Here is a 12,711-nt window from a genome sequence, read left to right as displayed (position 1 = left end):
CATTTGACAACATATAACAGTATGATTCTCATAATGAAAATATTGACAATGGGCAATTTAATATACAATAACAATGCCACTTTCATAGTATCAGTACAGTTTTTTTGTTAGCCATTTTGAGTTTTTGTCTTTGTCTTTTGAAAATAAATGAAATTCCAATTATTCTTTGTTACATTTTAGTAATTTCTGTTCTGTATGATTTTCGTTCAATTTTCGCCATTAATCTTAGTCAAAAAACTAGTGACTTTTAAGTAATAAATTAGGCCAAGACAGACATTAAAAATTGTAATTGTGGTCGTTTGTCTCTCTTAGTATCTTTGTGATATAATGGTGATTAAACTGTCCAGGGTGTATGCTGCACTTGTTCATAGTAAAGGAGGGATGGGTGGATGATAAATGTGATTATTTGCATTTATTGATTAGATTTATGCGTTTACTACAGTTTTCACCTGAAAATTGGTATTAAAGACTATTTTGCATCAATCATTGAAATTACACTATTTCACCACACAGAGGCAGCATTGCATTAACTTTCAATACCAGCACCCTGAGGAACGATTATGTAATATCTTTAATTGACATATTTCACAATGTTGGTCATAACTAGGCATTCTGGGGCCCGAAACTGCCCAGAAAGATTACTCAGTGCAACAATAATATGAGTCAAAATTGTGTGGGTCAGGTTGAATACGTAATGCTGTCCACTCTATTTGATTTCAGCCAATGGCACGAGTTAATGCATTTAAAATTAAAAGTAAAGCAAATATCGGTTTATTTCCAAGTCCAAGATAAGCACAAATAAATAAAAAGATATATACATTTTCATTAAATCTAAAACATTTCCTCAACCCGGAACTGCCGGACTCCACATAGTACGTTGCAGAATTCTATTGGCTGTGAAACTTGCGTCACGTGAAAACCTGCTTTTTGATTGGCTCCCATCCTCAGGAGACGTTCCAATGGCACCGTAGTGTAAAATATCTTCAAACAAACTGATCGCTCTTTCACTTTAAGTTTGCCACTTTCACCTTCGCCCTTTGTGATTGTTATTAAGCGATGTCGATTGAAAATAAGTAGTTGGGCGTTTTAAATGTGACAAGTCTTTCTCGAAAAAAAAATAACCCAGCGTTATTTAGTGTTTCCCCCTCGCTGCCTCTTCCTCTGCAGGATCGCTGTGCTCTGGTCCTTCAGACCTGCAGGTCCAGGCCGACCTCATCGACTTCTTTTTCGACAGCATCCCACAGCCAAAACAGTAAGAAAATGGCTTCTATATCTCATAGTTTCACCTCGACCTAAGCACGGAGAGGTGCTCGTGTTCACGGTTGTGTCATCTGGCTAGCTGCCTCTTCGCTGCATCGGGGTTTTTCCCCTTTCTTGTCATTCAGCGAACGCCTGTTTCTCTTTTTTTGTGTGGCGTTCACGGAACCACCGTCAAATGGAGATGTCCTTGGTGTGTTTGTGCACAACTCCTTTAATATTTCCTTCATGGAGGAGGGGGTGGGGGTGGGGGTTGGGGGGGGGGGGGGGGGGGTGATCGTCTCCATCTGCGTGTATCCATTCATTTATCACTCAGTAATTGGCTTGAGCGGAACATATATATACAGTGTCTCTGATTAATAATGGACTTGATGTTGGAGTGAGTCTGCGGTGGTAAGGTTATAAAAATGAAAGGAGGAGGAGAAAGAGGAGGAGGAGGAGGAGAGGTTGGGAGTCAAAACTAGGATTTGTGACGTGCGGCTGGAAAGCCAGCTCCACTAGGTCCATGTTCAGGGACGACGCTTGGCCGCAGTCCAGAGAGATAAGTGCGATTGGATGAATGTGTCCTTGTTTTTACTGCTTTCCCCCCTCTTTATGAGTGCGTGAGGTGGGCAGGATGCCTTCATTTCCTCCGCCTCCTCAGTGCTGATCTCTGGATCAATGGACAGCAGGCTCTGAGGCTAGAGGCAAGAAAACTTTCTCAACCATTCACGGGATGTATATTCAATGAGACTCTGGTTTTTATGGTGAATGTCCTCTGGAATATAAACGCTGAACCTTTTACCTCTGCTTTGGATTTATCCAGTTTTTTTTTTTTTTTGTTATTCATTGCTGATCCCCTCGATACTTAAACATGGCTCTTTTTGTACAAGGTAAGAGCTATTGATATCATATATTTGCATTTTGTAATCAAGTTTTTATTCATGATATGTAATTGTAGGACTGTAAACATGCAAAGGTTACAAAGGGCACATCAATTTATATATTAAAATTTAGTAGGAAAACACTTGATTGGGTGATTTTAACAATGTGATTTAGTGTGACAGCTCTACCAGTTGATCTGGTAAAGTAATGAACAAAAACATTTATTGCAGTTTACATTGAAAACGAAAGCTGAAAATAATTCAGCAAAAGTCAATTGCCATGATTTCACGAATAGGTTCACAACAGATGATCATAAACTATTATTACTCCAAAATGCTCAACAGTCACCCATGCATCAATGTGTGCACAGATGTGTATAGATACTGTGCAGAAATGAAGTTAAGAGGAAACCATACACTCAATAAAGTTTCAATTTTTAGGGAGGTCATTATAGCCCCTTCAAGCTGGTTCACTATTATAGTGGTATGGCAATAAAAAGGCCTTAAAACCATGAAACCTAGAGATATATAAAATGAGATAAAACTGAGTGGGACTTAGCTTACTGATATAAGTTAATGAGTTTAAGATGAACATTAACTGATTTGAACGTAAAGAGAAAGCAAAACTGTAAAAACAAACGTAGTTTCCTTTTATTTTCTTTAGATTCGTTCAGTAAAAAGCACCTCATTCCTATGACTGCAACCGTTACTTCAGGGGTAGTGAAAGTGTTTCCAGTTAGTTGCAGTCAGTTTCTTCTCTGCTGTCAGAGTGCCCATAAACTCGCATTCTTCGAATTGCTGTCTCTGAAGACAGGAGGAAAAATCATTAAATTTTTTTAAGAGACTGATACAAAGGAATGGGTCAATGTCACCTACCAATATCCAAACATTGGATGCACCCAAATAAAACCTCCCAATAAGATTTAGTGTGGGCCCACTTCCAGTGTCACACACAAAGTATCTTGTAAATGAAATTTAAATGAATGTGCAAATAATCAGGGTTTGTGTTGTGACAAATTTCCATCACATTATCCCAAACTAATCCTGGGTCGTGATGATAACCAACTTTTTATTTTGTCGGTATATAGCCCTAGGAAATATTCAAAACTTGTATTTGCAGTTCAAAACGTCTGTTGCTACTGCAGTCATTTTTCTATGTCTGTATTTAATTTCATAAAGTATTTAAATCAGCATAGTGAGACTTTAAGTGTCAGTATGCCCATTTGTTTTCTTCAGTTTAAGGAAAAACTTAAGATAAAGACAATGTGACAGATATGCTGACACTTTTCAGCTGTATTGGTTAGTTTTCTGTGAACATACCAATTCATGCACTTTGACTCTATTTCAGAGAAATCTCCTGAAATTTTAATAAGTGTTCTTACACAATGACCCATAAAAGAGACAGTTATAAAGTCTAAAAAGACAAAGAATTGTGGGCATGCAAAGCCAGTACAGGCATGTGTCATTCTGCTGTAACATTAAACATAATTAGAACCCAATTATATTAACTTGTCATACTGAGAAAAGCTAGCAAGCCATTAACAGGTGACACAAATAATGCACAATGTTTGTTTTGTTGTGGTCAAAGTTCCAAACTGTCAGGACATCGATGAGGGAGAAAGCCTCCATCGTGTGATCGTTTTATTTACATTGTAAAAACCAGGTGTCAAACCAGTCAGGTCTTTCAGATGGAAGTCAGAGTTCAGGTTGAACATTTCCAGTGTATCCAGTGGTTTCATTTCAACCTTTCAGCATTTCATCCATCTGATCCTCTCCGTGTTTGAGACGGAGTATTTCTTTTTACGTACTGTGTCCAGGCAGTTCGATGAGCTGCTAACCTGCTGTTAATATATAGAAACCAGCACAGTACCAATCGAACTGTGTAACTGATATGTTGATGATTGTCAAACTGTGGCTTTTAAATCCTTTCAATCTGAACATTATCTTTAAATAGTGTCCAGTTCCCCGGTCTCATTCCTGGCGTTTAGACTGACCGAAGCTCCCTCTGAAAAATAGAAATGGTGGTCCAGACAGAGCGTTGGACAGACCTTGACCTGTCCTGACAGTTATGACTCAGGAATTCAGTTTGATGCCTTCAGGAATGTGCCTTGCCCTGTAAATAAAAACAAAGAAATGCAAATTCAATCATATCTTTTGCCAGCATACTTAACAATGCTGGTTCTGACACGGGATGGAGACTGTAATCTTGAAGACCTTTTTGATTTGTAAGACATGCAATTTGCTCTGGTCTGATTATATTTGACAGATAGTGATGACTGTTTTATTCTTCTTTATGTAGTTTTACTTTGAAATGTCTGCTCATTGTCACAGAATTGCCTTTTGGGACAGAGCAAGCTGTTAAATGTGCTTCTTGTATCATTCCTATCAAGGCAGTTTCAGTGATGCTGGTTAATCAGCCTCTAGAAAGAAATAACCTTCCAGATAGCACATTAACTTTTACCCTAGACCTAAGAATTGGGGGTGCTCAAGCTGATTTCAGATGACTTTGACAGGTTGCCAGACCATCTCAGGGCAAACATGGAGAGAACAACACAGGGTCACATTCAAATGTATGGGTAATTTCAAAATCGGCAAACAAGACATTTAGGACACCGTAATACCCACAACACAGGGAGAACATATAGACTCCACACAGAAACGCCCCGAGGTCTTCACCTCTGGCCCAGGGGATATCCACTGCTGATATCTGGAACCAGATATACTTTTCTTTGTTCCATCAGTGAAACAGCCTGCAATGCATTGTGGGTTAAAAGCCTATACATGTCATATATCCTGAAGCTGTGGGACAAAAGGATCACTGACTTGACAACGGAAAGACCCCCCCCCCCCCACTTTCCATCGACTCCCAGCTCTGTGACTTTATGCTCTTGTGAAATCAGAGACAAATGAGGATGTGTACAGTGACTCAATAGCGTGGCGCTTTAGTCAGAGGAAAAACTAACTCCGTCTCAGGCCCTGTTCCCACTTTTGGTGTGGTTTAACGGTCCAAAGTAGTAAAAGTTTACTTTCTAATCTAGTTCCCTTTGCATTCACATGGAAACCAAGAAAATGGAAACCAAGCGTACAATAAGTTTTAAGCTTTTGTGATAACACTGTGTGCCAGTGTTGGTGGTATTTTTTTATTTTTTTAATTAGTATAAAGGTCTTTGGTCTATCTTGCTGTTATAAAACATTTGAATGGCACCAAAGTCTAACCGGAAGTACACCAAAACCAGTCAATTGATCACTGAGTCTCTGCGTTTTTGTTTTTCATGCGGTAACATTTAGAGTTCATGATTCTTAAAATGTACTTTTTAAACATATGGTTTATTTGAATTTTGTGGGGCAGATGTGGATCGGGTGGCAGAGCTGGTGGTACGATCCTCCTCTGTTAGGGAAAGCAGATCTCTGGTGAGACACTGATGCTCAGGTTGAACTCACATCTCTGTCCCACTGGTGTGTGTGAATGAAAACCAGGGAGTTTTTTTTTTTCGTTTTTTTTTTCAGGAACTGACGTGTTATTGAGCAACTATCATTGACTTTTCTGAAATCGGGAAGCTGCTTCAAGGGTACCAAGAAAATAATATGGCGATACTGACAAAGAATTATTAGCAACTTTCTGAATAACTTGAATCTGAAGTCATGCTTTTGTTTGGACCGTTATTTTTAGAGCATGTCTTTCGTGCCACCAGGTGTCCATGGGCACCGTGTTGGCTGCTTCTGTTGCAGAATAAAGAATTAATTGATTCATCAATGCACTTTCAAGACTCAAGCAAAGCAGACTTATTAAATATGGATGAGTATGGTTCCATTTCAGCTCTGATTTACGGATTCAGAACGCAGAAAACACTTTTGGAGCTTTGTTTCACTGCAGCAGCTGGTTTGTGTTTGTGGTAAAAAAAACAACACGAGAACGTGCAATATAGCAGGAGTCCTATTCTGTCGACTGTTTTCAAAGCCGTGCGTCTTTTCTGCTGTCTCCTGCCTCCAGGTCTCTGTAAACAAGTGGCCAACGGAGGGATGGCTCAGTTCCAGGAAATGATGCGGCAGCAGCTGGAGAGCTCCATGCACGCTGAGCTGGAGAAGCTGCTGGACACCACCACGGGGCCCGAGAGAGAGGTACACTTACTCCCTCTGTCTTCAGCCTCTCCCTCGCTCTCTCAGACCATCTGGTTGTGATTTAAGGAGGGGGGGCGGTGTTACACTCATGCTGGGAAATCACGAAAGTGACGTACTGAAGCACAATGCCAAAGAAGGTCCCACCTACACGCTCACAGACATACACACACATAAAGTATGCCAGGAGAACTACATTCAGCGAGCTGTTAACGCAAACGCCTCCTGCTTCTTATCATCCACTAGAGTCCAGACCGGCTGTGTGGTTATCCTGGAAACCCAAACTGAGCTCTGGTGTTGGGAGTAGACGCCATTTAGAATTTAAATGTAAATCTAAGAGAAAAACCCAAACAGCTGCAATAACACCGGAGTCGTTGTCACGTCGTCTTCTTCCCTTGAGATTTCTAACCGAGCACAGACCTTAAGAGAAAGCCAGAAGTGACCTGACTCGCAGGGCGTGGCGGCAGCTTCTCCATAAACATTAACCCGGCGGAGCTGAGTGACAGGAATGGCAGGGGGTGAAACGATACACCGCGCTGTGCATTCAGAGGGAAGAGTCGGTAACATGAGGACCTTAAAGGGCATTGCTTCACACACACTCCGCAGTGTGCCCACTGAAAAAGCGTTTGTATTTTCAGCTACGCTTTGAAAGAAGGCCATGATAAGGAGCGTACACAGCTCACGTGGGCTTCGTCACTGATTAAACTTTGCATGTTCCTCTGTGAATCAGGACAAATGTAAATGTGTGCAACATAGATTTATCTTGCATCTTCCCTCTCCATTGTGCTGTGAGTTTACATTAATTATATTTTTTACACATCCATAAATTACATTTGAATTGAATACAAGCTAAAACAACTTCCTGCGTGCTAGTTCTCTGACGTGATTTCACTGAACTTTAAACTTTTGCAGCCAAGAAAGAGTTGAGAATTTTGCACCTGACTGCACCAGTCAGTGGTTTTCATCTTTATTTTACCAGGCAGGTTAATTCAGCTCAAATCGTGTTTTTTTTACAAGCAGGTCGTGGCTAAAATGGCACGTTTCAAACAAATGATTGACAGACACACGGAGAAGAAATGTGGATGGGTTTTGTCACATGGTCTGGCGAGGGATGGGGGGAGTAAGAGGAAGGAGAGGTCTGCGTGGAGCTCAGAAGGAGGGAACGAGAGACCAGAACACACAGGAACAAACCACTAACACAAACATGATGAAGGAATTATACAATAAAGCATCCATCATTACACCCTCCATCATTGTCCACTAAAGTCTGTAACAAGAGTTTTAAATTCATACATTTCCATAAGTTCCTGTAGTTTTAATGACTTCTGAGGAGTGATCCAGGCAGAGTACATGAATCTTTTCAAACTCGGTTCATATTCTGGAGATGGAGGCAGATAGCAAGCCGAAATGCGACAAACTGTACGCTGGATCTTACCTTATAACCTGAGGTATGTGTAACATGATAGGAGCAGCTCTGTAATTACTCTATTATTAAAGGCGGATCAATGAAGAGACCTATGAGCACAAAGACAACCATCCTGTGAGTGAGTGATATGTTACTGGTAATAATCTTAAGATACAGTGACAAGTGACATCAAAGTAGCAACAGCAGGTGTTTTCTTCAAAACAAAAGGTGAAGTAGATTCTTTTAACGGCGACATATAATTATGCTGTATTGTTCCTGATACAGGATAAACCTGATTTTAAGAGGACGCTCCCTTTTCCAAAGCTCATGTAAATTCTTTTTTTTTTTTTTTTTTTGCTGACTAGATCTAGTTTTTCTGAAAACATGAATTTTATTTTGTGAAAAAAAGATATTAACAACCTGTTACCTGCATCATGGTATATCAACTGGATTCACCTGCTCCTCCTCAGCCTCGCAGACCAGACCATTCACTGTGTAACCTGATAGCTCAGTCAGGTGTCCTCAAAACCTGTCACAACACTGAGAGTCGAATATTAAACCCCAAATATTAGACCATCCCACTTTTTCATACTCAGTTTCACATTTGAACCATAAAGGTGATACTATAACCATTGATCTTTGTAAACTTCATAAGGCTCCTCTCAATAATTTGAAAGAATCTGATAAAATGTCTGTTTTTCAGGTGTCCAAGAAAGACTTTGAGGGCTTCAAGAGTCTCTTCCACAGATTCCTGCAGGTCAAGGGGCCGTCAGTGGAGTGGATCAAGATACAGAGACCTCCAGAGGATTCTGTAAGTGTGATCGGAAGTTGTTGTGCGTTGGTGGATATGTGCTTATATCTTAGAAAATGAATAATATGTAATATATCGGTATGAAAACCTATCCTTGCCAGCAGCTCTTTAAGTTTCTCCACTCCACAAAATAAGCAGAATGATAACCAACTCGGTACATAAGTAACTTCTAACCAGAGGACTGTTGTTCTAACTTCATGCAAGTGACCGTATTTGGCAGCTTCTGCTTTTCTTTCAGTTTCTTCTATAAACATTAGACAGATGAAATAATATTTAACTCAAGACGAATGCCAAGCACTGAGACAGGAGCTGCTGACTTGCTTTGCGTGTCTGCAGCACCTGTCGTTTAGCAGGTTATCACTTCCTTTCTGTCAGTGCACCAGATTGCTGCATTTCTCTTGCAAAAGGTGAGAAAAATATCTGATCCTGAAACTGTACTTCTGAAAAGTATTATCACATCTATGTTCAAGCATATGCCCAGCGCTTTCAATAAGGCAATTTAAGGACCCTATATTTTACAGAAAGTCAGTAAAATAAGAATAGGTGGATTTTAGACATTTGTAAAACTGCATGATTTCTGTAACTCCAATGCTTTCAAACACTTCCCTCAAATTTAACTGGCAGATGAAGCTATTTCTTCACACTGGCTAGCATTATCATTTAACTGCACTCTGTAGTTGAAATCGTTGTTTTTAAATGTTTCCGCAAACAAAGGTATCGTGCTGCTTTGCATACAACATAGTTGTCCCAGTAAAGTCAATATGCAGGCGTCACTTCGCGTCTCGGCAGTCATAAATGTATTCGTTGAGCCACAAGGTCTCCTTCTCTGCACCACTTGAGACTTTTAGACGCTGCTCCACTCAGAAGTGTTGTGCAAGCTCTTTTTTTTCACCAGCTGCCAAACTGTTGCACAGCTCAGAAGTGAACTTCTTTTTTTTTTTTTTTTTTAATGAAAACTCTTGATTATGATGCCCCTGCTTTGCCATCTCTTTGAATGCTCCACAAAAAGTAAGCTGACATTCAAAGCGAGCGCCGCCACATGTGGCTCGTCACGGTGAGTCAGCGGTTCGTTTTAATCCATCAAAGTCGTATCCGAGCACCCATCACTCACCGCTGGACAATTGCTGCATGCTAAACAACAAACAAGAGGAGTGCAGGCAAACAGAAGATTTCATGATGCATCAGTTGGAAAGATACACGTTGTTATTCCTAAGACTGAAACTTATTTGCTCATGTGAACTTTGCTCCTGGAAAATTCAGCCGTCTTTATGACCCGACGTGATAAGATCTTATGTCAGAGTCAACAGAGTGAGGAGGACAGTCTGTGGCTTATATCTGCCTTTGGTTTGAACTGGAGAAGCCCCGGACAGCTTGGCCGGAGTCCCAGTGGACTATAACACAACCCTCATTTAGCTGGTGCTGCTTTTGCAGTGTGTATTTTCTCCACGAGTGGCTTGTCATTTTCTCTCCCTTCTCCCTTCTTCTACTGGCTTCGATCAAAATAGACTTCCGCCTCCTTCTTTGTGATGTTATCCTTCTCATTGTGATAGAGGAACTCTTACCCATAACGCCACAGCTTTGAATATTCTGGTCAAACTGTAAATACAACGGAGAAACCCAACAATTCCCACGTGAGAACGCTCTTGAACCAGGAAGAGGAAGAACTTTCATTTACCAGGAAGAAACTTCCTGACAAATTTAATCACATGCAGTGGCGGCATTAAAGTTAAGGAGAGAACAGAAGCTGTCTGCATTAAAGTTCAACCAGTAGCATAACTCTTACAGCAGAATAAAATGGTCAATGATTACCTAAACCAGCTAGAACAAGCCTTCTCAAATGGATCCATATCTTGACAATAGAGAGAGTGTGTATTGTGGAATGAAAGCATAACATTCAGCTTAGAACTGATATTTGATTAACTTGTAGAAAATATTGTCACGTAAGCAAATTGAAGACATCACCAAACACGCGTGTGTTTTGGGGAAAATTACTGGTTGAATCCTGCAACAAAAACTCCAAATAATCTCTGTTTGTCTTCATCAGGAAGGCCACGGCCTGAATTCTTGTACAGTGTATTTGTTCGATCACCAGTAACTCCTCAGAAGAACAATGTCTCTTTCTCTGGTGTGTAAGATTATGTTTCCTCTTATCTATATCGATTTAAATCTCACTCATAGTAACAATTTGTATTTAAAAATGCACCGATCCGCCATTACATTATGGAACAGTAACAAGTGGCGAGACGTGAATAACTCAGATTAATTCTGTATCAGCATCTTTGTACAGATATAATTGGCACTTGGTGAACATATTGTACTCAAAGATAAGAACAAGAATAGTTTCTAAATGATTATGTTACTGTACATTTTTCCAGTCATGTCTTTGCTTTGTTAAAACGTAGAACACAAATGCTGCTGTCTGTTTTGTCAACTGGGAGATCAGCCAAACCGCAGGAGTCTGAGTTTCCATCTGCTTCTTTTACAAAGTCAGACAAAGTGCAGAGTCATCAGCGTGTCTTTCAGTTGTTGTTCTCCTTTACCCGAAAACAGCACATTTCCTAGGCCTTCCTCATGTTCATCAGCCACAAGGGAAGCTCCCAGCCAAAAGTCGAACTGAGCTGCGAGGCTCAAACTTATCCGATCCATCCTGATCTCCGGGGAAAGGGCCTGTGAAGTCAGCGGGAGCCGTTGAGCCGTTACAGGCAACCCTGGAGAAGAAAACAGGAAGTAAAGCGAGCAGTAGAAGAAGACAAGTGTTCATTCACAGTTCCCGTTTCAGACTCTGTAAACGCTTTGGAGAAAGTAAAGTTTTCTTTTACGTACATCTACAAATCAAACTCATACATTTTCTGTCAAGAAGTCAAGTAAGATCCTTTGTGTCTTGAAAATCTCTGTTCATGTTGCGTTGAAATACAGTTCCACTTGGAGTTGTAGTGGTTAACTGTAAACCCAAACTTTGACTCGAGTTTCTTGATTGTTGGATGTTTTTTTTCTCTTTTCAGGCCAGAATATCTCGTTAGGCGTTTCGTTCAACTTGTCAACTTCCATGACGTCTATCACGATGCTCTGAGCTTAACTTAGTGTAATTGTGGGTGTTGTATTTGTCCTTCCTGCAGACACACCCAGATTTTATATGACATAGTAACTGGAAAATCATGTCTCATACACACACACACACACACACACACACTGGTGCTGCTCTTCCTTCAGGCGCCGCTGTCATTCTTGAATGGCAGCATTCGCTATTTGTTTGACAAGTACAATCACCTCAGTTTGTCGTGAACCAGCTGCCTCAATTGAACATGAACACACCTTTTCACAGTATGAAAGAAATGAAATGATTAACATGGTCGTCATGTGGTTTTTTTCCCTCTTGACAGTGCATGATGGAAGGCCCGCAGGGTAAAATGAGTTTTCCTCGCGGCCGCTCTTGACATTGTACTCCATTCCATCCTTTTGTGATCAGTGAAAGCCGTGTGTGTTTGCTTGCAGACCTTGAAGCAGTGGTGAACAGTCGAGGTGTTTTTACTTTAAGGTTTGTCAGTCTTTCTGCTCGCTGAAGTTTCTGCTGTAGGAATAATTCAGACGAGCATCGTTGTGAACCTGACTGGATTCAGATTTGTTTTATTTGCACATTTGTAATTATAATTGCATTGTGTAATTGCAGATGTGCCAAAGTGCAATAATGAACAAATTGAAAGAATTGCAGTCCAGTTCATTTGCATTTCGTCTGTTCATTCAGCGCTTTTCTTTTTTATTCTCATCACTTCATTTGTGGTCTGCAACATCTGGAGTAAAAGTACAAAATATTCATAAATGAAGGCAAAAAGCTAGAAAGAGTGGATCTATTTTGATTTTTCACAGCTGACAAGTGGATTTATCAGGCTGCGGCAATAGTAATAACCAGGACGTGCAAAGTGTTACAAAAGGACACGTGTGACTAACACATTCTGTAGAAAGCCGACGTTTCCCGGCGCATTTCAAAGAAGGAAGCCTGTCCACCACTCCTCATTAATCACCCTCTCTGCTAGTGGAAACAAACAAGAGTCACGGCTCACGTAAACATTTCCCGCTCCTCTGGGGGGGAAAAAAAGAAGAAAAAGAGCACAGCGCGTTCACTCGGGGTCAGCTGGTGTGATTCGTCTCGCTGGACCCTGACCCCCGCCGTCCGCTCCGCTCTCCAACCAAATCCACACACAGCCGCAGACTGACGGGCTGATCTGATCTGCCTTTTCTCTCGGCTCTCCGGAGAGCCCAGA

At 40.8% G+C, this 12,711-nt stretch overlaps 1 protein-coding gene across 2 annotated transcripts in view; it reads left to right on the top strand.

The window, feature by feature from the left end:
* The first annotated feature begins 946 nt into the window (after positions 1 to 946).
* The window catches only part of ugp2b (UDP-glucose pyrophosphorylase 2b), a 28,164-nt gene continuing 16,399 nt past the window's right edge, over positions 947 to 12,711 (top strand). The window contains exons 1-3 of one of the 2 annotated variants that reach the window (XM_030106038.1): positions 947 to 1,252; positions 6,112 to 6,239; positions 8,345 to 8,452. In XM_030106038.1, the coding sequence (XP_029961898.1) occupies positions 6,141 to 6,239; positions 8,345 to 8,452 (207 nt within the window). In that variant the 5' untranslated portion in view covers positions 947 to 1,252; positions 6,112 to 6,140. Of the gene's footprint in view, positions 1,253 to 1,739; positions 2,130 to 6,111; positions 6,240 to 8,344; positions 8,453 to 12,711 lie in introns of those variants that run through there. The other variant, XM_030106037.1, reaches the window with a different exon arrangement.

Source organism: Salarias fasciatus, chromosome 13 (assembly GCF_902148845.1).
Source record: "Salarias fasciatus chromosome 13, fSalaFa1.1, whole genome shotgun sequence".
Taxonomy (NCBI): Eukaryota; Metazoa; Chordata; class Actinopteri; order Blenniiformes; family Blenniidae; genus Salarias; species Salarias fasciatus.
This window is presented reverse-complemented; position numbering and strand designations above follow the sequence as displayed.